This window comes from Talpa occidentalis, unplaced genomic scaffold (genome assembly GCF_014898055.3).
Source record: "Talpa occidentalis isolate TD23 unplaced genomic scaffold, MPIMG_talOcc4v2.1 talOcc4.4, whole genome shotgun sequence".
In the NCBI taxonomy this organism is placed as follows: Eukaryota; Metazoa; Chordata; class Mammalia; order Eulipotyphla; family Talpidae; genus Talpa; species Talpa occidentalis.
This window is the reverse complement of record NW_023604295.1, coordinates 77,176,544-77,202,266: the sequence shown is the minus strand read 5'-3', so window position 1 is coordinate 77,202,266 and position 25,723 is coordinate 77,176,544. Positions and strand designations below refer to the sequence as shown.

The window sequence follows — 25,723 nt, the reverse complement described above, 5'->3', positions numbered from 1 at the left end:
TTGCTGGCAAATGTGTGGATGAAAAAACAAACCAATGAACTCGGGGAGACAAGTAGACAAGACAGAACCATAGCTGTCAAGTATGGCAGATGTCAGACTATCTTCCCCAGGGACTGCCATGATGTAGGGATATTTCCTTAGACTTTGGGAATAGTTTATATTTTAGATAAAATTGATTAAAAATAATAAACTACTGTTTATTATTAACTGTAACAAAATTATATAGTTATGTTCAACCCCTGGGATTGGAAAAAGAAAGTCAAACCCAAGAAGCATGGAATCCAAAGCAGGTATGTACCAAGGAGGGCTTTAATGGTAAAATAGATGAGATTTATCTCTGATACCTCCTTTATTCATCTCCATTGGCCCAATAGCCTTCAATTCCCCACTTATTTCTCTGAACATGTGATTAATGGTGAAAAAAATCTTGCTGTGTTGTTGCAGACAATGGACCCTGCAGAACCTCATAGAACTATATCTATGCCCGGTGAAACTGGTAATCCAGAAGAAAAGCATTTGTGTCAATTATCTAGTGGAACAACATTAGAAGGTAACCAACCCAATTGCCTCAACAGCACTAGATGTTGTTGCTGCCCTACCACTTACTTTCTTGGACCCTTTCTGAGTTGACCTGTGACTGTGAAGGTCATTTCCTATCTCAAGCTGTTGTGTCCCAGTTGCCCACAGTGGTAACCCACACATTAACAGATACTTTATTGGTTTTTCTTTTTCTGGCCTCACTTCCCTCTTGAAGGCTTCCTAGGGCCACCTCCCAAATAAACTGTCTGCACTCAAGTCCTTGTCTCAATCCCTGCTTTGGTGGGGAGGATCTCAAAGTAATATAATGTCACCTTCTTTTTGGTGAATAATCTCCCTGGCATTTGTCTAACATGATGTGTGGCAAAGAGGGATGGTCAGCCTCTAGGCAATCCTTGCTCTGGACAGACTCTGTGCCTCTCCTTTTCTTCCTTCTCCAGTTTCTATCTCTTTTCCCCAATTTGTTTCAGGTATTACATTAAAATGCAAGGTGAACACTACATCTTAAAATTTCAAAGATTCTATCTCACTTCTGGTTCTATCAGAGAATGTCAATAACACAAATCAAAGTTGAGCCATGTTTCAAACTGAAACACCAAATTGTGTCCAACATTCCAGTTGTGCAATGGAGCTGGGCAAAGATGATGGCTGTGCCAAATCTCACATGGAGGATCTGAGATTTCAAGACGTCAGGCAGTGTCCTTGCCAGAGTTGCCAGCTCACCCATGTACACTCAGCTGAAATCGCCGTGGGCATTCTCACAGTGGCTGGCAGGCACTGGCTGACATTTTTATTTTAGTCTGTGCAATGGTCACAAGAATCTATGAACCCTCTATCAGAGAGAAAATTATACCAACTTCACAGAAATACCGCAAAAATAAATCAGTATAAAGAGGTTTTTTTTTTTTTTTTAAATATGTAATGTTAGACAACCATTGGACTTGAACTTTATCAGTAGGTTTAGGTCTGAAAAGAAATGATTGGTTATTTATATGCCACTGTATTTTTAGTTTTGAATCATATGAATGTAAATAACTGTTTTTGTCCCATTGAGGTAGCATTCATTTATCACTGTGTATGATTCAGAAATAAAAGATCACACTTACTCAGATGCTTATTACCACACTGCTTTATCAAATACACACACAGGAAAATGAGGGAAGAAACAACCATTATTACTTTGAAAAGCAGAATTTTTTCCTAATTTCTTTTCTTTCAAGCATAGTTATTAGTATCTCAAAAAAATTTTAAGTGACAGCTGAGGATGAAGTAGCTAATGACCTGTTTGACTCATCCTTGTCTAATAGATAAACTTTTAAAGACATTAATATTCAAAGAACATTAACAATTAGCAAGATAATGTAAGACAAAATATAGTCCCTTTAACAATGAAATGCCCATAATAATTTCTTTTTCCGGTCATTAGTTTCTGAAGATAAATTTATAATTTCTTGTGTTTATGTTTATTTTGATATAATGGGTCACTTGTTCTAATTAAACAGTTTCATGCAGTCAGTCTATAGCCACTGTAATTAGATATATTTTTAGCCAGTATGATTTTTCCTCTTCTTTTCTGTTTTAATCTTTTCAACTAAATAGGAATTTTTTTTTCAAAGATTGAACATATGGGAGGATGCATGCATTTGCACCTCTGGAAATATAAAAATCAAAATAAGTTGGTATTTCTGGAATCTTGCAAGACTGGTTTAATTTATGGCTTGTGGTGTGGAATTACCTGTGGACTCTGCAACAAATTACAAGGGCATAACAGCAAAACACTGCTCTACAGTTGCATCTGGGTGCTTACAACAGAGGGGTTTTTGTGTAACTGAATTCTTGGTGTAACTGGTCTTCCAACATGCTAGAAAAATACAAAAGGTTTTTACTGTATTCAAGAAGAATTCACATAGTTCATTAAAAAGTAGAGTTGTTTGTTAACATAAGTGCCTGGTTCTTTTTAGAGCTCCATCAGTGGCGAGAGATAATGATGATAAATCCCATGGCAGCCGTGAATCCTTTATTGACAGTACCAGGGCAGCAGAAGATCCCTCTGGTTCCATCAGCATTTGAACCTCCAGTTGTGGAAAGGTATTTCTCCTCAATACAATATTCCAGTCAAAGGAGAAAATGGATAGTCATTCAGTTTTTGAATGATGCTAACCCCAGTCTTGTTTCATCTTCTACTGGTATTTCAGTGAAATATGATGCAATCATTCATATCAAGATATTCTTCTCACTGCACCTTCAACATACTTCTCACTCAGCAAATAGCTACCAAGCACTATGTGACAGCCACCGATACACTACATGTTGGTGGAGTCCACCAGGGCCATCATAACAAAATATCACAGACTGTGTGGCTTCAACAACACACACTTATTTCTCACAGTTCTGAAAGCTGATGGTCCTAGATCAATGTGCTGTGCAGGACTGGTTACTGATGCAATCTCTCTCCTTGGTATGCAAACACCACCTTATCAGTGTGTCCTTACATGACCATTTTCTCTGTGTGCGTGCACTCTTGTTATTTTGCCTCTACTTAGAAGGGTCCAATCCCAGTGAATTAGGGTCTCCCTTATAACTTCATTTAACTTTACTCCCTTAAAGGTCCTATCTCCAAATGTAGTCACATTGGGGGACAAGACTTCAGCATAGGGATTTTGGTGAGGCCACTAGGGGTACAATTCAATCCATAGCATTCAGTTACCATAGATTTCCTGTCATAGAATAATTCTTTCTTTTTTTTTTTTTTCAGTAAAAGTAAGATTATCAGAATTTTGGTTTGGGGTTTTTGTTTTTGTTTTTGTTTTTAAGATTTATTTATTTATGCATACAAGACTGGGGTGTAAGCCAGAGGTATGGGGGATGGGGTGGGGAGAGGTGTGGTGAGAGCATTCACCAGAGACAGTGGGGAGCAGAACAGGCAGGTTTACTGAAATACACTTCTGAGGGGAGCAGCAAGCGAGGCAAGAGAGTCTAATGCGCCATGCGTGTTGCTCTCTGACTGGCTGGGGGATCGAACTCCTCCTTCAGTGGCTGGCGATAGCTTGATAGCACCGTCTTTAACCCCTGCACCACCAGGGAGGCCCCTATCAGTATTTTGGTTGTACATTCTGACATATTCCAATTTCCCTTCTTGAGAATATTTTGATATGATAAGAAGAAAGCAAAATCCATTATTTATTCTTGTTCACGGAGTATGAACAAAAAGGTTATACTTCTAGAGACCACCAAATTTTGGTGAATAAAGTCGACTCCTGCAGTTAAACACTGATCCTAGATGGCAAAACCCACGCCAACGTAAGGCCATTAAATGAGAAATGAATATTGTGGTCACAACAGCATTTTGGTCATGGAAAACCAGTCATTTGACTTAGATTTTTTCCCCAACAACCCTAAAACTTTCCTTTTCTGCTTTCCCTGTCATGTTGTCAGCTGAGTCGATCCTTCTTAATCTTAATATATTTCTTTTTTTAAAAGATTAATTTTTATTTATACAAGAGCTGGGGTACAGGCCAGAGTTGCAGGAGGATGAGAGGATTCACCACAGACAGCGGGGAACAGAACAGGCAGACAGACTGAAGGCACTGCTGAGGGGAGCAGCGGGGAGGCAGGAGAGGTCTGGCTCGCCATGTGGGATTCTCCCTGGCGAGCTGGGAATCGAACTGGCGCTGCGGAGGCTACGGACAGCTTCACAGCGCCACACTCAACCCGCGGTGCCACTGGGGAGGCCCTCTCAACATATTTCTACTTAAACTAATAGAAACTGCAAGAATTTTGTGCTTCCTTTTGGGAAGAGATGGTAGAATCTCATGACAATAAAAAAGTTCATAGTCTGTGAACCTATTCCCCTAAATCATGTTCAGTGTGGTAAACTAATGTTATCTTAAAAAAGAAAAAATATAGTTCACATTCCATAAATAATAAAAAGTGTATGTAATGGAAATTTTGTACAACTCCATCCTGATTTTGTCTTTTTTTTTTTTTTTCCTCCTAGAGATTTATTTTCTTCCACTATAGCTCCAACTGATCCAAGACAGCTTTGTATTTCTTCCCAATTTGGATCCTCAGCTCTTCCAAATGTGAATATGCCAAACATGCTTTCCCATCGTGTCCACTCAGGTATGGGAAATAGATGGCTCTCACTGCACAGTCACTGCAAACTGGGTGGCTGCCATATCAAGCTTACTCCTGAATTTTGGAGGCTGAACAGTATGGTGCTTATGCTTATATTTCTGCCGTTGCTACCAAGATTTATACCATGTTTCCACCACTGTGTGACCAAGAATAAGTTGTTTAATTCCTCCAATCACCAATTTACTGATGAATGACATGAAAAATTAAAACACCACACATCTGTTTTACCCAAAACAGGAATATTGAGATCATGAAGAAGTGAGACCTGAGGAGAAAGAAGTCTGGGCAGTTATGTATGGCCTGATAGGTTATAGTTAAGATTTCCCTTTTATTCTGAAGAAGGGGAGCTCTTGAGGAGTTTGAGCAAAGGAGTGATATGATCTGACTTCCATTTTACCAGGCTCACTCTGCTTCCTATGTTGGTGACAAATTTTATGGGGATAAATTGCTGGGAATTAATGAAGTAATAGAATAGTCAAAATATTTATGATGGATTGGCCCTGGGTGGTGACAGTAGGTATAATAAGAAAAGGTTAGATTTTATGATTATGTTGAAGGTCAAAACAAAACAGTTTTTTCTCGGTGTACCCATGAGATGTGAGATGAGATCACACAGATGACAGCAAACATTTTGGTCTGAACAATCATCAAGGTGGAGGAGCTGTTCCCTGAGTTGAGGAAGACTGTGAGAGAAACAGTGTTTTCGTGGAGGGAGATGTCATACCTCAGTTTTGCTCACATCACATTTGAGATGCCCAATAGGAATTACAAGGGAGATGTCAGGAAGTCAAGAGGGGACTTGGAGTGAGCCTGGAGATATCATTTTGAAAGTCATCGGCATATGTGAAACTAGATGAGATCATTATAGAGTATGTGTTGATAGAAGTTAAAAGAATGGCCCCTGAGACATACCACAGAGTTCAGAAGATGAAGAAGAGCAAAGGAGAAATTTTTTTTTTTAAAGATTTATTTATTTATTTATACAAGCACTGGGTACAGTCAGAAGCGTGGGAGGATGAGAGAATTCACCAGAGCCAGAGCGGGGAGCAGAGCAGGCAGAAGGACCGAAGTACACTGCTGAGGGGAGCAGCAGGCGGGCGGCAGGAGAGGTCTGTGCGCCATGTGGGATCCTCCTCCGGTGGCCGGGGAGCAGCCGGGGATCGAACCGGCACTGCAGAGGCTGCGGGCAACTTCGCAACCCAGCGCTCAACCGCTGTGCCACCGGGGAGGCCCAAAGGAGAAATTTAAGAAGGTGAAGTGGAGGAAACCCATGAGACTATGGTAGCCTGGAATCCAGAGAAAGAAGTGCTTTAAAGAGAGTGAACAACTATGTCAAATACACTATTCATAGAACAAACAGGTGGAGATTAAGAATATATTATTTGATTCAGCTATGTGGAGGTCATTGTTGATCTTGATCAGAGCAATTTCTTTTTTTTTTTTTTTAAGATTTATTTATTCATTTACACAAGAACCAGGGTACAGGCCAGATGTGCGGTAGGGTGAGAGGATTCATCAGACACAGAGCGGGGAACAGAACAAGCACATTGCTGAGGAGAGCAGCGGGCAAGACAGGAGAGGTCTGCAGCTCCATGTGGGACCCTCGCCGGCCAGCGGGATCAAACCGGAGCTGCAGAGGCTGCGGACAGTGCGGCACTTAACTGCCTGTGCCACCAGGGGAGGCCTACTGATCAGAGCAATTTCAATGGAGTGATGTCAGTGAGAACATGACTGGGGACATGGGGAGCTCAATAGCTAGCAGGAGGAGAAAATTTCCTCATGATATTGAAGATCGAAACAGTGCATCTCATTGCCTCAAAATTATATTTATGAGTTTCTGTTTTGTCCCTGCTGCTTAATTCTCATAACTCTTAATAGGAACAACATGAGTGAAAAATGTGACACATAAAGAGTTATGATTGGTGCTGGGCCTGTCTAGATTTGGGCATGTTTCCCACACCGATCCACTGCAATGAGACTGGCCAGCTAAGAAAGGGCCAGACCTGAAACTAGACACACCCACTAGTGTGATCCAAAGATGACAGTCCCAACAGCTGATCTTGGATGGAAACCATCTGGCAGCAAGAGCCCTGTAAATCTAGAGCTCGTGGTTACAGGGAACAGATAAATAGACCAGTGAAATAGTGCACTGCTGACTTAGAAAGTCACTCTTAGTTACGAAGAATACAGAAGCTGCCAATATTTGCATACAAGAAGGCAGGTTGAGCACCTGTCCCAATAACATAGGTCATGTTTGCTCCACCGGCGAATGCATAGGAGAGTAAGCAAGAGTAAGGTAGGTAGGACTGCAGTCCTACAGAAACTGAGCTACTAAATTGGCAGATTAGAAGCTAAGAAAGGGATCTATTTCAAAAAATGAGATATTGCTTAGGGAGTGGATTATTACAGCCAAGCTAGCACTAAGTCTGATGTCACCTATTTTGGAAAGAGAAGGAACTTTGGGCTAGGTTTAGTGATTCTAGATTTCAGAAGGCCCTAAAATCAAGGTAATTAGAATTGTGGTTTCCATGATATATTATAGACTTTTTCTGCCTCCTTGAGCAGAATGCCATGGGTTGGAAGTTTCATGCATGCTAGCTGTCTAAAGAAGAATATCCTGAAGTCATTGAATTGTAACAATATAGAGCTTTAGAATTAGAAGGATTTTTAAAGGTCATCTTATCTGACCTCTGAGTTTTTACCTCTGAGGTATAACTATTCTATGATGCTACCTTCTTTTTAGGAAGAATAAATTTACACATATAAAACTACCATTGGGGCCTCCCCGGTGGTGCAGTGGTTGAGCGCTGGGTTGCGAAGCTGCCCGCAGCCTCTGCAGAGCCGGTTCAATTCCCGGCTGCTCCCCAGCCACCGGAGGAGGGTCCCACATGGTGCACAGACCTCTCCTGCCGCCCACTGCTCCCCTCAGCAGTGTACTTTGGTCCTTCTGCCTGCTCTGCTCCCTGCTCTGGCTCTGGTGAATTCTCTCACCCTCCCGCGCTTCTGACTGTACCCAGTGCTTGTATAAATAAATAAATAAATCTAAAAAAAATAAAAAAACTTAAAAAAATTTTTTAAAAAATAAAGAAAACTTCCATTGAACAAAACTAGGTATACTTTTGCATCTACTATTATGTTTTCTGTAGACCGGTTTTGTTCTGTGCATTTGTACAAATAAATGCATTGAGAAACTTGTAAAGCAGTTCAATGAGATAATTTTATGTCTGTTAATTTAATACCTTTTTAAAGTTGTGCTTGAATTTCTCCTTGTTTTCATTTCAATTTTCTAAAAAATCATTTTATTATAGTTTTTTAACACTATATTTATTGTAAGTTTTTAGTTATCCTAAATCTACTCTTTAAAACTTATTTGTTCATAGATTTGAAGCTCTGCTTTCCTGAAACTCAATTTACACATATATTTTAATTGTATTATTTTATATTGAGATAACATTGGTTTACAACACTGTATGATTTAGGGGTACAGGTTTACAGCTCTTCAGATGTATGTCACCACCCTATGCCCACCATCAAAGCACCCATATCCTCTACTACAGTCAGTTGGACCCCCTCTGCTATGTCCTTCCCACTTCTCACCCACCCCCTCAGGTATCTTCAATTCCACATTCAGATTTTTAGGATTTGTTTTGGCTTAGTTTTGTCAGTTCCTTTGTTTTGTTTCTTTGTAGCCCACATTCAAATATTTGTATTTGTCCTTCTCCTTGACTTATTTCACTGCGGATTATTCCCTCCAGTCCATCCATGTTGTCACAAATGGCAATATTTTACCTTTTTATTGCTGAGTAGTATTCCATTGTGTATATAGACCATCTTCTTAATCCACTCACCTGTCCTTAAGCACTTAGGTTGTTACCATAACTTGGCTATTATTGATAGTATTATAAAGATAATAGAGTGTATATATCTTTTCAAATTAGTGTTTTTGTATTCTTTGGGTAGATACGTAGGAGTGGGATTGATGGAACATATTGTAGATCTATTTTTAATATTTTATGAAACCTCCAAACTGTTTTCCACCAGAGCCAAACAAGTCTACATTCCCACCAACAGTGTACAAGGGTTACTTTTTCTCCACACCCTCATCAACAATGGCTGTTTCTGGTCTTTTTTGATGTGGACCATTCTTACAGGTGTGAGATGGTATTTCATTGTGGTTTTGATTTGCATTTCCTGAAGATAGTGATGATAAGCATTTGTCATGTGTTTGTTGGCCATCTGTACATCTTGTTTGGAGAAATGTCTATTTAACTCTTCTATCCATTTTTTATTACCTCCTTTATTATTGAGATAACATTGGTTTACAGCATTGTTTGCATTTTAGAGGTATAATAGCTCATTCTTCAAGTATTGTTATTACACTACAGCCACTACTACAACACCCATAATTACCACCATACTCCATTGTGCTCTTTGTTTTTTCACTGCCTCACTTCCCCTTTGGTAGCCTCAGTTCAACCATCAGATTTCTAGGGCTTGTTATTAATTTGGCTTTAACTGACCCTTTGTTCTGTTTCTCTATATTCCCCATGTAAATCACACCATTTGGTATTTGTCTTTTTCCTTCGGACTTACTTTGCTTAACATAATTCCATCCAGCTCCATCTATTTTGTCACAAATTAAAAGAGTTTATCATTTCAAATAGTTGAGTAATATTCTGTTGTGTATACACACCACATCTTCCTGATCCACTCGTGTGTTTTGAGGCATCTAAGTAGTTTCCATTAATGATAGCTTGACTATTGTAAATAGTGCTGCAATGCGTAGGAGTGCACATGAGCTTTCAACTAAGTGCTTTTGTTTTCTTGGGTAGATACCTAGGAGTGAAAATTACTGGGTTGTATGGCAGAGGCATTTCAAATCTTTTGAGAAACTTCCATACTATTTTCCATAGGGGTTAGACCAATCTACATTCCCACCAACAGTATAAAGAGGTGGTTTTTTTTTTTTTTTTAACTCCCTTGCCAACACTTGTTGATTTTGGTCTTTTTGATGGGGGCTATTTCACCGGTGTGAGATGGCATCTCACTATGGTTTTGATTTGCATTTCCCTGATGATTAGGTGACAATGAATAATATTTCATGGGCCTGTTGTTCTGTCTTCTTTGGAGCAGTGCCTATTTAGCGCTTCTGCTCATTTTTGTTTGGGTAATTTGGTGTGTGTGTGTGTGTGTGTGTGTGTGTGTGTAGTGGTATAAGTTCTTTGCAGATCTTGGATATCACCCCTTTGTTGGATATATGGCATGCAAAAACTTTCTCCCATTTGGTAGGATGTATTCATTTTAATGATAATTTATTTTACTGAGCAAGAACTTTTTAGTTTAATGTTACTCCATTTGTTTACTTTTGCTTTTGTTCTCCTTGCCATTATAGTTGAGTCTCTTTTATTGTATTTTTTTAAGTATTGGTCCATGATGGGTTAGAATTTAAAAAGAAAAAACAGGTCCTTCACCACAGATGGTTTGAGAGCACCAGCGTAGACTCTAAGTGCATTAGGAACCCAAAGAAAGAAGAAATCAATATAGCATGAAGATACCAGGCAAGAATAGAACCTTGAATTTTGGTGATGCTTCAGATATTTAATTGTTGCCCAACTCCACTGAATTCATTATAAAAAAGTATTTTCCTCAGATACCCCAAAAAGTCCACAGAGAACATTCTATTTTATCCACTTAAATCATTGCATATATTTCCAGGGGTTCTAGGGATTTCAAAAAGCACTTAGTTACTCTGTTTTTGTGAAGTTCGATGAAGTCTTCTTATACAAAAAAAAATAAATAAAGCTTTCAATTTTTACTTCAAAAGAAAGAGATCAAGTGATCCACAATTCATTACATCTTTTTCCTTTTGAAGTGTGACAGGAAATCATTGACAATCATGAGACCTAAACTTAAAGGAAAAAAATCTTTTATCATGCCATCGCAAAATGACTCTAAAATATTGAAGAGCTGAAACTCTTTCCAGCATTGTGCTCCTCTGTTTTAAATCATTATGTTGTATTTTGTTTTCAAATGAGTGCCTTAACGTTTTTTGTGTGCCATTAACGTTTTTTTGTGGGTCGTTTTCTTTTTCTTTTTTTTTTTTTTAGGCTGGGGTATTTTACCACCTGAATCTCTAAAGGCAATGGCTAGAAGGAATGAGATGATTCAAAGGCAGCACACTGCCAGGTAGCATAAGAATATTGTTTTATTTAATTTCTGCTTATTCATGTTTGTTTATCATTTGCCTTAGATAGACTGACATAGATATAATACGTTTTTACATACACTTATTCATTTGTTATATCTGTATATATTGTTATATTTATATATCCACTCTGGTTTTATATCTATGTGAAAAAAATATACATATATTACCGACATAAACATGTACATAGGCTAAAGATAAAAGAAAGATTAGTGAAAATAAGTCTACAGATCATAATAATTTTTCTCATAATTAAAATGCCTAGTTGTGAATCCTTTGAAATTCACATTGGCATATTTATCTATTATTATTTTAATTCTGCCCAAATATAGGAGTTGAATTTGCCAACCCTACTTCAGACTATGCCATCAGAGCCCAGACAGCCCCATGTCAGCCCATCAGTGGCTTTCATCTATAGCAACCAGGAAAAAGAAAAGCACAGCAATAAACACTAAGATATGGCCAAGGTGAGAGAGGGCATCACAGTAAATTTTCTGGTTGGTGACCAGTTGGTGTCCAATAAGCAAAGTCCAGTTGGTGACCAATAAGCAAAGTCCAGTTGGTGACCAATAAGCAAAGAAAGCAAAACACAAAAATGTCCTCCTCCCTCCACCCCTACCACTTGCATTAATTAGTAACAGTTGATACTTGTGTGGACTTACTTCCTTTCTTGAGTCCCACTAAGATTGTACTACAGGCCTTTAAAACATCCTCACAGAAGTTTGGTTTTTTTGAGGATTAATCTCTTCAAAGAAGCAAGCCTGTGCTGCGTCATCCCCATGCCTGCTGAATCTGCCTTATCTGATAGAAGTATGCTCTAAAGACTGGCTATGGCCTTCCATTGTGAGAACCAGCCAACCCCTTCACCCTCAGATCATACCCCAAACTCTCGTACCCAGAGGCTTTGTGGAAGACACATGTTTCCACCTAGCAAATTCCAGATGAGTAGTGTGAGGACTCACAGGAAAAGTCGAGGTGCTTAGGGATAGGAGAGGACCATTAAAATTACATTTCCAATTGTTTTTCTTGGATTGTGGAAGGTGTATTGTTTTGTTTTTAGGATGGAAATGGAAATGCATGCCATTTACCAGCAAAGGAAAATAGAAAAAGTTAACCCCGTGGGACTAGCAGGCACAGGGCTGCCATTCCTCTGTGGCTCTGAGACCCCAGTTGGCTCAGCCCCATACCATGGCAGGAGCACACTCCCTGCAAGTGACATCCATTTCCACAGAAGCACCTTGAGAAACCTTTCAGGAAACCCCATGCTAGTGGCGACAGGTTCAAACTTTGTAGAGAGCTGGAGGCAGAAATGTCGTCGTCTCAGGAGAGGTACTGGAAATCAGAAAGTTCTAGACAGTGATATTGAGTGTTGCAAAAGTCAAGCAGAAGAAAAAGTCCTGGACCAGACTCATGCAATGCCTTGTGAAGAGAATGAGTATGCAAAAGACCTAGAAACTGAAGCTCTCAACAACCACAAGTCAAATGAGACCCATGAGAAGTCAACTACAGCCCTTGCCAACACCTGTGGAGAACTCGAGCCTACCTACAGAAAACCCTGGGGAGCTGAGGGTGCTCTCCTGGAGACAGAGGACTGGAACAGTGGGAAAGAGAAGGCTTCAGAGCAGGATTTTGCAACCTGTGGTGAGAAAAATGGGGCTTGCCCTCCAGTTCCTCCACCGTCTCTGCCAGGTGGGTAACCAGGGGTTAGTTCTGTTAAACACAGGACTTAACTACATAGTGAACTGTACTCAATGAGCTTCCTTTTATCTTTCTTTTTCTTAGTCTATTTAGAATTCCTTCTTCTTGAAGTTGCTTTATTTTATTAGTTCCAGTAATTCTTATCTGTGAAATTAGTCACTTATACGTTGCTATCTAGAGAATTTTCAGCCAAGTGCAGAGGTAAGTATGAGGAAGGCAGCTACCAGAGATTTTAACTAATTTTCTGTTTAATTTACTGTTAATTACTTCAGCATAAAATTGAGGAGCTTCTTGTTTAGAGTATGAATTCTATCCTCCCCATATATAACTGTAGAGAAAAAACAGACAATTAGAAGCATTAGCTTTCAGTGCCCTTTACTGTTCTGATGCCTTCTAACATACTACTCTCCAAAACACACACTCTGAAAGGTTCCTAAAACTTCTTTAGATGAAAATATTTCAAAACATAGGATGTGGGCGTGAAATCTAGCAGTTGCTTCCCTCATAAAGTATCATTTTACTATTTTGATGAAGATGTAGCTAAATTCACCTAGAGAATGTGACAGATCATGAATATTGTGGGATAAAGTAGTGTTAATCTGAAGAATAAAATCCCCAGGGCATTTTTTATTGGACTCTGAGATGCTGGAACAGGCCTGGAAATTTACATATACTTGTGTAAAAATCCTTTAGAGGAAGAAAAGAAAGGAGACAGCAAAACTTTTAGAAAGCATCTCTAAGGAACTCTTCATATCTTTTAAGGAGTTTACATATAGTACTATACAATGGGACCTTTCTATGCTAACCGAGCATGAGGAAATTAATGTAGCTATACCTAAAACTGTGCTCTGAGCTTCCCTCTTTTCCGCTGGAAATTTCATACCACATATAATTTCCTTTCCATTTTAAAGGAACACATGCACTGGTTGCAATGAGAGGAAATCTATCTTTGGATGAAGATATTCAGAAATGGACTGTGAATGATGTACACAACTTCATCGGTAGCCTTCCAGGTTGTTCTGATTATGCTCAGGTGACTTACATTAAATGTTTTCATAAAAAGTATGCCATTTGAAATATATTTCCTTCATCATGAATTCTATCAAATTTGCATTTTTCCCAGAGAGGATTTTAATAAACTCCCACTTCTTATGTCATTGGCTGCCTTTGGCCTGGAGCCTGGGTCATATGCCCACACACCAGCTGCAGGGGAGGCTGGGAAAGCCTGCATCTGGCTTTCATTTCTATTCCACCAAGACTCCCAACAAGACTTGGGGATTCTCCAAAATTAGGAGGTTCAGAGACCAAACATCCAACAAGAATAAAAAATGCCTACCATGTTCCTTATAACTCTATATTACAAAACTTTTAGGACATGTACTTCTGTGTCAGAAGTTTTAGGTTACTCATAGATAACATAAATATACAATTCATTATAAAAAAAGGAAGAAGGTCATAGACCTGAAAAGTAAAAAGTTATGTTTAAATTTCATATTTATACTAGGGCAATATACAAAAATGCATTCACATAATAAATCAGTCTGGTAAATAGAGCTACACAGTTAAAATTATAATAAACTGTCAAGACATTTGAAAAGAAAACTAACCTCACTTGCATGGGAAAATCAGTGACAAAAATTGTAGGTTGACAAGTTTTGGAAGTTTATGCCAGTGTTCACTTCTTCAAGTGATTTGATAACATAATTTCAAGCAACAATGTGCCTGCTGGATCTGGTATCATTATATCTGGTTTACATATTAAAGGGGAAAAAAAAAACAAAGAAAGGACATTATAATTTAACTACATCATGATTAACTGATGTTAAAGATAAATTTTCAGATCTCAGTTTTGTAATATTTTCCTTTCAGTGTAATTCTGTTAGTTATTTTCCCATTTATTTGTATTTTTGTTCTGTTTATGGAACTCTAGGTTATAAAGCCAGAAAGAACAAGCTCAGGACCTCCCTGGTGACCAAGGGGTCACCTTGGGGTTAAGTCTCAGCACTATCACTGCTACAGTCTGAGCTCAATCCCCAGCCTCAGAGCTAACCCACATGGCAGAGCAGACCTCTCCTGTCTCACCTGCTGCTCCCCTTTAGCAGTGTATTCCAGTAGATCCACCTTTTCTGCTCCCCCTCTCTGTCTCTGCAAAATGCTCTCACCCCTGATCCTCTGGCCTACACCTCGGTTCTTCTATGCAAAAATAAATTTAGAAAAAAAAGAACAAGTTTAAATCCTGGCTTTTCCACATTCTGAATTGTGACCTAGGACAAGTTCCCTCTCTCCTCAACACATCAGTTTTTTCATCTGTAAAATGGGACCTAATGGTATAAATCATTCTCAAAGGATTATTATTATTGTAAGCATTAAACAGTCTCTGGCACCTTGGAAGTACTCAGTAAATGCTAATTTCCTCATTATGTCAGAGGCTTCTGGAGAGAGCAGGACCTCAAGTTAACTAAGAAGCTAATTTGATTCAAGTCGCCCATTAGGTCTTTTTGCATTCCTGATAAAATTTTTGTCCTATTCTCACTTACTTAATGAGCATAACTTTATTATTTGTCTTTAACCATGGGTAAGTCACTTTTTAAATTTATCAATGTCACTTATCAAATGCTACATCAGCCACTGGTATAACGAAGTTACCAAATTCAGATAACAGCCAGAAATAGCAACCCTACGTATAAGGAACATGTGATTGCTGGATGCTAAAGGATTAAATCTGTTTGAAATCTTTTTATCGTAATCAGTGACCTACAGTCAAAAAGGGCATTTTATAATAACCACATGCATTTCATACTTTATAATCCCATATATCCCCTAGTGAGTACATTGAAGTCACTTAAGTTTGGAGTACTACAAACTTTGCTGATTCATTATCTGCTACTAACAGGCTGTCCACACTCCCTTCCCCATGCCAAGAAGTGTACATTTATTTCTGGGTGTGTTCAGGATCAAGTCCTGCTCTTGTTTCTTCATTAAGTTTTTCCCTCCAGTGACTGCTGGTGACATCCATGAAAAGAGCATACTGCTCTGCGGGCACAGCCCCGCCTGCTCATTGTTCTGTACAGAAATGAGAATGATCCTTTTCCCTGCCCCTGCCAGGGTGAGTATGTTCTGGTACAACAAGCTCTGAAGCGACACTGTGCACATGTCTCGCAAGGACATTTGTCTATAAACCCCCCTTGGCTTTTACTCATAGCCCTGGGAGAAGTTGGAGTCATCATTACTGCCTCCCCACTCCCACCCAACTTCTTCCTATTTTTGGTGTCTACTCAGCAAACTCCCTCCACCTGCCTCCTGTAGGTAGAAAAAGAAATTTGGAAAAAAATAACTGCAGCTAAACCCCAAATCCTATGCAAATTAACTCTTCAATAGAGAGAGAGGGTCGGTGGCTCAGCAGTTTAAGAACACCCAGGAGACCTTGCAACACTTGTTGTTTGTTCTAAGTAAATGTCTAGCTTAGCAAATTCAGCAGATGCAATAACCTGTCTCCAAAAATAACTGAATTACTAAAAATATGTGCATGTTTATATCATGTACTTGGCCAAACTGCTGTCCAGGGAATGAGAGAGGTCATCGAGTGTCCTTAAGGCCTCCAGCCCAGGGATCTCCCAGCATGGCAGAAGGGTAGGCCCCACTCATTTCACCTGCCTGCCAACCTACTCCTGAAAATGTATCCTGTGGTTTCTCTTTCTTTGGATGCTCATTCATGGTCCCTTTATTGCTCACTGGAATCCCCGTGAAAGAGAGAGGAATGAGGTTAAAAAAAAATCCATTGTCAATATACTTAATGATTTTTATCAGTTCCCCATTTTCTCAATAGCAGAAGAATTAAAGATAACCCTGACCTGGATTCATGAATGTATGTTATTTTGCAAGTTCTCTAACTGGCAAGATATGCTTCTTGGGCAACTCACTTAACCTATTTTATCTTGGTTCCCTCATTTATAAAAGATCATAATAATAATGGCTACTCTTTTTGGACACAGACTCTGACAGGCACTGTGCTACAAACATCATTTAGATTATCTTTTAAATTTACTCTGGATCATATTCCTGCAAGATAAGTATTAATCTTATTTTGCATCTGAGTAAGACTGAGTATCAAGATGGCTTATAAGTGCTTCAAAATATGTATGTGGCTCCAAATCTAACTCTTTCCGTAATAATTACTCTACATTGGTAGAGTAATTGGTTTCTGGACAAGCGTACCTTGGCCCCTAGGAGTTCTCAAAAGTGATCCTTATGTTGTTCTTGATAATTAAACAACAACTTAACAGAGGTTATACATTTCCCCAAGATAAGTTTACAAGATTAACCTAAACTGTCAGCATTTTTGCTTTGGCCCAAATTTAGTTAATTCACATTTTAGCCATTCTATTATTTGCTTAACTAAGATAAGAAAAAAAACAATTACTTAATAGTTTTTAAATAACTAAACTCTCACAGATCACAAAGTACAGAAGACTTCCTACAAAGATTCTGTTTTCAGCGGGTCCTGAGGCATGCCCTGAGGCATAGAACACAGTGGAAAAAGACAAATATACCTCCTCTTCTGCAGATGGGGGAGGGGGAAGAGGGAGGTTCCAGAAGAGGCAACCAGTAAGTGATTCCACACAACATGAGTGTGCTATGCGAGAGCAGATTTGGGGCATGATGGCTACACATAGGGCCTCGGAGCTTCCTGAGGAAGAGGCATCGGAAGTGAAACCTCACTGACACTGAGGATTTTACCAGCTTGGGGGATGTGAGGAAAAAAGGAAGCAATGGAAGGATTTCCAGGTAAGGACCATAAGCCAGAGAGAATTTAGCATGGTTGGGATTTGCAAGTATTTTTTAGTGGTACAGAGTTCTAGGCGAAGGTGAGAGAGGTGGGGATGGCAAGCCAGGGCAAGAGAGGGAGAAGAGGCCCGGTCAAAGATGCTTGAAGCCTTGGGGAAGCAGTGGAGATTTTAACAGGAGAGGCATGATTCACTTTATATTTCAGAAAGGTCAGTCAGGTTGCTTTTATAAAAATAGATTGAAGTGAGCAACATTTGAGGAGAAGCCTCCTCAGATGAGCAATAATGAAGTTTGGTCCAGGGTAGATACAGTGGGGTGGGCAGATAAGAATGCTATCTGAGAAGCAGAATTGGCAGAACTCAGCTTCTGAGTTAAAAATATACATTGGGGAGATTTTGGCATACAGAGACGCTCACTGAAATCAAATCAATAGACTGAGATGAATCAGAAAGAATAAAGAGGTCAGAAGCCCAAGGGACCCTAACACATAAGGACAGACCAAGAAAGAGTGGCCGCAAGGTGACTGTGAAGAAGCAGGCAGAGGGCAGCCAGGAGAGAGATGCCTCCTGAGCCGAGGAAGAAGCATTTTCATGAAGGAATAGTCAACAATGTCAAAGGTAAGCCAGGAGCAGAAGAAATGTGAGGGCTGAAAAAAATCCACGTTTGGTAGTTAGAGAGTCACTTACTAGGACCAGAGGAGAGCAGGTTTCGTGGACAGGAAAGGCCAGAAATCAGACCCCATGAGGAAGAGCAATGACAAGGAAGTAAAAATATGGAAACAGGGAGCATCAGAACTCTTGAGAAATTGGGCCATGAAAGGAATGAGAGACACAGAGCAGTATCAGACTAAGGAAGCATTTGTGTATTTTCATTATTATGTATTTCATGATGACAGAGACTTGCTCAAATGCCAGTGTGAAAGAAACAGCTAAGGAGAAGAAAACAAGACCAAAGGGAATGTTATTTTATAGAGTGAAGCCCTGGGGTGGTGTAGAGGCAGGAATGGGCCACAGTGCAGGTTTTCTACGATCCAGCAGACCGGGTAAAGGAGTCAGAGTCCTCAGTGGTTTTTTGCAGCTCTTTTATTGGGATTTAGTGGGTACATGGCAGACAGGGATGCTGGGGGGCTGGGAGGCTGGCAGTCCTCCCAGCAAATCTTCACTCTATCTGGGCTCTTTGGTGTTCTCTCTGCTTCTCTTCTTCTTTTAGCTTCCATTCGTTCTTGGCTTCTGCTGGCGTCCCCATGACGCCGCCCTTAAAAGCCCAGTCTTAGCCCAGGTGAATCCCATCTACCTATGCCCACACCCTACTCCAGGTGCCCGCCATCAGGCATGCATTCAGGACTGCAAGGATCCATCATCTATCCTGATGGCAGGAGAGCAGAAAAGTCTGACATTTTTTTCCTTACCCTACAGGTGGGAATAGTGAGGACCCCCAGCATAGGTCAAGAGGGTCTCTTTAAGCACTGAGAGACTCCTGTTCCCCTGTGTCAGGGCAAGGAGAAAATGCAAGTTTTTAGGTCTATTGATCAGAATCAGAGAAAGACTATCTACTGATTTCTTTTTTATTTTTTTCGTTTTAATTACAACACTCTAGGATCTGCTGAAAATGAAGGCAGATTCTGTCAGATCTAAAGTTTGAGGAATATGGAGAAAGCTTGAAATAGAAAGTGAAAACTCAGTAAACAGAAAGATTGCTGGTCAGTTGGAAGTTGAAATGGACTACTATCGACCTGCCCAGTTTTCTATACATCTCTTTACTGCCTGGAAGCTTTGTTTACTAGCAGCCTCTCTAGTTTTTGGAAGAAAGAAAGGCCTGGTCACGAGTGTAACACAGTCTAAACAAATAGGACCTACTGGAAAGGTCTAGCAAGACAGCACCCACCTGCATTTTCCTCTCCTCCCTTCCCATTCATCTAAGGCAGTGGGCGAAGACCCTGTACCTGTACAGGAAAGAAATGAAATTTGTCTCTAAAAGTCCTTATCCACCTCCCTTTGTGTAGACTATTTACCCTTCATTGATTTGTCCAGCATGATGGGTACATAGTAAATAAGACCTAACTATTGAGGTTGGAATTGAATTCAATAAACAGAATCACAATGATTATCCAAAGGTTATTTAAGAGCACAATGTGCGACTGGAGCACAGAAGATAGTGATTGAAAATAAGATATTTAACAAAATTTTATGGCACCATCAGTCTTAATGCTTCCTTCAAAATGAGAATGGCTATATATAAAAACAAAAAAAAAAAGATATTTAGACAAAGTTAACACCTTTTGTCTTTAATAAGGTATTTAAAGATCATGCAATTGATGGAGAAACGTTGCCATTACTCACAGAGGAACACCTGCGAAGCACCATGGGCTTAAAGCTGGGGCCTGCGCTAAAGATTCAATCTCAGGTATGGAGATTTTACATCACCAAATGTATGCTAGTGGTAGAATCTTAAAAGAAATACATTACTTTTCTGTTGTAATATGACTGGTACCAATCTGACCTCTTTATTAAATTTTTCCTCTCTATGGGTGGTAACATGGGAGTAATGGGGGAACCTAGAAACCTTGGGTGGGGGGATCCACATGCTCCCAGGATAGCTAACAAGGCACAAAGCAGTTGTGTGCAGTTAACAAACAGATTTCTTTAAAATCAAAGTGGATGCTACTGGTCTGTAACTTCTGTCAATTGCTGGAGTGTAAATACTCCACTATGACTGACACCTGTAAATGTGATATCCCCTAGTTTAATGTCATTGAATTTAAAACTGGGAAGAGCTGCAGCACCCTATTTCAGAATATTTTCACCATATGGATAGTCTAGACATAAATAACCTCAAAGACAGAGATAATGATAATGAAAGAATTAGGTAAGAATAATTAAGAAGTGGTGTTGTTAATATGCATTACCTTAGTTTTCCACATCAGTTATTTCACTGGAAGTTTACATAATTTAATTTTTAATAGTGACATGTTTAACAACTGACTCACAAACTTCCTAAAACTTTAATGCTAGAACAAGGGGTACATTTCTCCAGTGCACCCCTTCTTACCACCTCAACTGCTTCATTCTGGACAAACACCATCATATCTCTATGGTTTGCTATATTAGCCTTCTAAGCATTCTTCCTACTCTGCCCCTGCACACCCAGGGCCTGTTCACAAAGAATGATCCTTCTGATACATGAGACAGAAAGTATCGCTCTTCTGCTCCCAAGTCTGCAATAGTTCCCAACTTCCTTCAGAGTAAAAGTCAGTCTTATTCTTTTGTACTCCTCCCCACCCACCACTGCCCTTACCCTCCTGACTCCAGCTTCTACACCTCTCCCTTCAATCACTGCCTTTGCCCAGTCACCCCTGGATGCTGCCTGAACATCTAGGCATCTTCCACCTGAGGGCCAACCCTCTTTCTAGATGCTCTCCTCATATTTCTCTCCCTTCTCCAGCTTTGCTCTTCTGTACTTTCTCAATTACTGTCCTGATCACCCCATTTAAAAGTGCGCATGCTCCCATACATACTACTAATACTTCTTTTTATTGCTCTTCTTTTCCTCCCATATCACTTCCAGTCATACAATATAATTTACTTATTTGTTCCATTCATGTTTCACTGTGGATTTCCTCCCGCTCCCACTGCAGAACAGAGGTCACTGTCTGTTTTGTTGATGGATGATGTAGTTTTAGAATATTCAAGGTCCATAATAGGTCAAATTTTTTTGTTAAATGAGTCTCCCACAAGTGAAACCAAGAAGCCTCAACTAATTCTTCCCAGAATTCATACAGAACTGCACCTATTTACAATACACGTTTGGGCTAGGAGCTGATATTTCAGATTGTCCTTCAAAACTCTCTTTTTTTATTGAGGTAATGTTGATTTACAACACTGTGTATGTCTACACCTCTTCAGATGTATGTTAGCACCCTATGCCCACACCAAAGGTCCCATAATCCTCCCCCACAGTCATTTGGACCTTACCCACCCGTTCCTCCTACTCCCCTCCACCCCCACCCCCAGCATCAGTAGTGGTCAGATCCTAAGGATTTATTGTGGTTTAGTTTGTTTTTCCTTTTGCTTTGTTTCTTTATATCCCACACGTGAGTGAAATAATCTAGTAGCTGTCTTTCTCTTTCTGATTTACTTTTTTTTTTGGTATAACACCCTCTACAAATGGCAAGATGTTATCTTTTTTTTTTTTTTTTAAAGATTTATTTATTTATTTATACAAGCACTGGGTACAGTCAGAAGCGTGGGAGGGTGAGAGAATTCACCAGAGCCAGAGCAGGGAGAAGAACAGGCAGAAGGACCGAAGTACACTGCTGAGGGGAGCAGCGGGCGACTGGAGAGGTCTGCACGCCATGTGGGACCCTCTCCCGGCGGCCGGGGATTGAACCGGCTCTGCAGAGGCTGCGGGCAGCTTTACAACCCAGCGCTCAACCGCTGCACCACCAGGGAGGCCCTCTTTTTTTTTTTTTTTTTTTTTTTTTTAATGGCTGAGTGGTGTTCCATTGTGTATATATACCACATGTTCTTTATACAGCCATCCATCATTGGACACTTAGGTTGTTTCCATAGCTCAGCGATTATAAATAGGGCTGAAAGGAACATAGAAGTGCATGTATCTTTTCAAATTAGTGGGATATTTAGAAGTGGAATTTCTGGATGAAATAATAGATGTATTTTTAATATTTTGAGAAAACTCTATACTGCTTTCCATAGAGACTGGAAAACAGTTTACAGTCCCACCAAGAGTGAATAAGGGTTCCTTTTTCTCCACACCCTCTCCAACACTTGTTATTTCTGGTCTTTTTGATATTAGGCCATTCTCACAGATGTGAGGTGATAGTTTGCTGTAGGAAACCCTTATTTTTCTTTGCCTAAAATTTGTAGGATAAAGAAGTTCTCTAATTCTAATGCAAATACTTTATTTTTCATTGGTATTATTTTTCCCAACTTCTCATTCTGGAATAATTTTAGAGATAGAAAACTTGCAAAAAGAGTTCACCCAGCTTTTCATAATGTTAACATCTTACATAATGTAGCACATTTGTCAAAACTAAGAAATTAACACTGGCACAATATGGCATTCACTTTCAAATGGACTTTTTTTCTTTAGTGGAAATACTGTATCTCTTGGCATACTTACAATGACACTACACATTTTCTACTCAAATTAGATTTTCTTTGGATTTGATTTATCGCTTTGGCTATCTTTCTTTTTTCCCTTTTTTTTTTTCTTTTCATTGGGCCCAATTTCAAGTTATTCTTATTTTTCTCACTTGCAGTTAACATTGCCACCACCACCCACCCTCCCCCGCTCCCCAACATCATTTTCACAAGGCTGTAAATCATTTCTTCTGCTCCCATCGGGGAAGTGGAAGTAACTTCATGAGGCCCCACAGAGCCCAGGCCCATCTGCTGCATTAGCAGGACAGGGCTCCCTCAGAAGCTGCTGCTGCCAGACATTCAGTGTTAGGAACTTCCAGGGGTCCAGTTGAAGTAGCAGAATTGGAAGGTTCTGGGTAGTATCTGGAAGCCTCCGAAGGTGATCATGCAGGTGTTTATAAAGGAATAAGATAACCAAGTCTCGATCTCCAAAATGGGGATTAAGAGCAAAATTCCCCTTAGCAGGCAAGCCCTGCCAGTAGGAATAAGAACAACCCTCCAGATCAGAAACTTAGAAAGTGTCCCTGGATTGGGCATAAAAAGAAATGGGTAGGAGACAAAGTTACTGGAATTTGAGAACTCAGATATTATCAGAATGGAGGAAGCTGTGATAACATGAACAACCTAGAAGTCTCCTGGGTCCAATTTAGTGTCGGTTGGCGGAGGAGTCCACAGGTTAGTACTGAGGCAGCAAGTCCCATAGCAGCGCCCTTTATGTATAAACACTAAGCCTGCTGAAGGCCATCTATGTGTTGAGGTTACCTAAAGAATCCCAGGCTGGAAAAGGACCAGGTGGAGTAGGGTATCTCTGAGTTCTCCCACAGGATCACTGGAAAAGGAAGACAGTGGAGTGAGTTCAGCGCAGCAGAACCATGAGAAGAATCTGGAAACTTACTGCCACCTTGATAGCTAGTTTTAAGCAGTAAATGCTGTGATTCTGTGAGAAAGAAAAATCCTGTCAAGACACAGAGCAGGCCACCCCAAAGTGTTTAAAAGTGACATTTTAATATTTTGAATTACAGTTACTCGAGAAACAGCTGACAATGGACTGAAGCATTCACCCTCCCTACCTCCATCAAAGGAGGAAAACTTCCCATGTGAACAGGTTGCCCAGGGAGATTGACCAGATGAAGAATGCAGGGACTTTTGACTTGTATGATAAGCTTTGCTTAGCTCCTCACTGAATTAGTGTCCAAACTCAAATTTTTTTTATCTTCTCAGTTTCTCATAAATTTATTGCTGCTTTGTCTAAAAGGTATGTACATCTCATGCATCAGTCATTCCAGCGGTCCCCTATTCATGAGAATTCCCTATGTACAAATTGGGTAAATTGGTCTTTTTCTCCTGGTCACCTGCCTTGTGTCAATTATTAGACCAGTCAAATAAACAAGAGGGGTAGGAGGAAAATTTCTCTTCCCCTGACTGCATTATGTCCACTATAACTGTATAGATGCTCAGTGCCTGAAATTCCCTCAGCCTCCCTGTCATCTGTGACTAAGCAGAGTATGCCGAGTTACTGAAGGAAGTCATAGACTTACTGACTGTATTATTTTGTCTTCAAAGGTATCTCAGCACGTGCAAAGTATGTTCTACAAGAAAAGTCTTCCACATCCCCCCCACACAAAAGAAACATTTGGTCAACAGGCAGAAACATCCCCTCTTTTGGATTTTAATTCCTGGGGTGATACATTGGACACCCCTTGTTCCCAGGATATAATAATTCCTAAAGGAATTGAGCGAGATATTATGAGACATTAAAAGCTTCAAGGAGTAAGAACAGTTTTAGTTTTACAAGTTGTCTAGGATTTTTCTGAAGGATATATGAGGATTTGCATAAAAGCTGAGAGGCAGAGAAAGCCAAGCCTCCTACGAGCTGTCAGAGGAGGTCTTGCCCAATAGCTTCCTAAACACGAAACAGCTAGAGGCATGTCCTTGGAAGCAAATGCTAAATGAAGCGAATTTGCAGACATCAGGAAAACTACATTTGGATACTTCCATGAAGATTTGCCTTCTTAAAGAAGCCAAAAGCCAGTACTGAACAAAAGAACACCTTACCTCTCTTTGCTTATTTCTTACCCGCCACCCACCCCACAACCCAGAAAAAGGCAACCCAGTGGCGTCAAAAGGCAGAAGAGAAAGCCGCGAAGTACATAATGCTGAGCCAGGGCACTGACACATGCCTCCACATTTTGCAGTGAGGGCTTCCAGGCTGAAGGAGGCCCAAGCTAGGGAAGGGCAGAGCTTTAACTTTAAAGTTCAGAGTCTGACTATTACTTGGCATTTTAGTTCAGACATGAAGCAGTTATGACTAAAAATAACTGCGGGACTCGTTATTTGAAAGGATCATAAAAAGCCACAGTGCCCACCTCGGATTTCACCCGAGGGCAAGGGAAGAATTATCTTTGCAAAGCAGGTTTGAATTGGCAAGGTGGCAGGGAGAAGATTACAGTGGCTTTCGGCTGGCACCTACAGAGCCCTGCTCCTTCAGCCTCACGTTCCACAGACAGTGTCTGAAAGGACAACAAGAAACTGATACGTTTGCTTAAGGAGGGCACTGGTGACCTGGGTGTGAGGGAGACTTCTTACTATGTATCCTTTTGTACAATTTGGATTTTTAACTATGAGAATGTAGTCTCTGTTTTAAAATTTTACATTTTCTGAAATAAGTCAGAAGGAGAAAGACAAATACTGCAGATTTCATTCATATATATAGACTATATAATAAACCAAAAAAAAACCCCAAAAACCACAAAGGAACTGACAAAATAAACCAAAATAAACCCTAGAAATAGAACTGCAGAACTGAGGCTACTAGAGGGGAAGGGAGTTGGAGGTGGAAACAAATGAGGGAGGGGGCTCGAGTCTATGGGTGCTTAGATGGTGGGGGTGGTGTGGTAACACACATTTGAGGAGGTGTCAGCCTATTCCCCAAATCATATACAGTGTTGCAAATCAACATTACCTAATAAAAGATGAAAAGATAAAAAATAAAATTTTCAATTTTCAATAAAGAAACTCTAGTTGGCAGCCTCTAGCATGCCCCCAAGCGTGTCTGCTTCCTGGTGTTCCTGTTCTGTATAATTCCCTCCCCTTTTGGGAAGGCTGGGTGCAGTGACTCCTTTTTAGTGAACAGGAGTTGGAAAACATACTGGGATGTCACTTCCAAGGCTTCTGTCTTGGGTCCTCTCACTCTCTTCCCAAG

General features: G+C 40.1%; 1 protein-coding gene across 1 annotated transcript; it reads left to right on the top strand.

The window, feature by feature from the left end:
* Positions 1–537: 537 nt before the first annotated feature.
* SAMD7 (sterile alpha motif domain containing 7) lies at positions 538–24,279 on the top strand. The gene is made up of 8 exons (XM_037526642.2): positions 538–550; positions 2,499–2,625; positions 4,535–4,659; positions 10,782–10,860; positions 11,940–12,568; positions 13,489–13,610; positions 19,655–19,765; positions 24,085–24,279. Exons 2-8 carry the CDS (start codon positions 2,522–2,524, stop codon positions 24,277–24,279), a joined length of 1,365 nt encoding a protein of 454 aa, XP_037382539.2. The 5' UTR covers positions 538–550; positions 2,499–2,521.
* Positions 24,280–25,723: the final 1,444 nt, after the last annotated feature.

Excerpts from the sequence above, each read along its gene's own strand:
- SAMD7 (XM_037526642.2), top strand. The coding sequence starts at position 2,522 with ATGATGATAAATCCCATGGCAGCCGTGAATCCTTTATTGACAGTACCA. Across the intron at positions 2,626-4,534 it reads GAACCTCCAGTTGTGGAAAG|AGATTTATTTTCTTCCACTA; the intron begins GTATTTCTCCTC and ends TTTTCCTCCTAG. Across the intron at positions 19,766-24,084 it reads CGCTAAAGATTCAATCTCAG|GTATCTCAGCACGTGCAAAG; the intron begins GTATGGAGATTT and ends TTGTCTTCAAAG.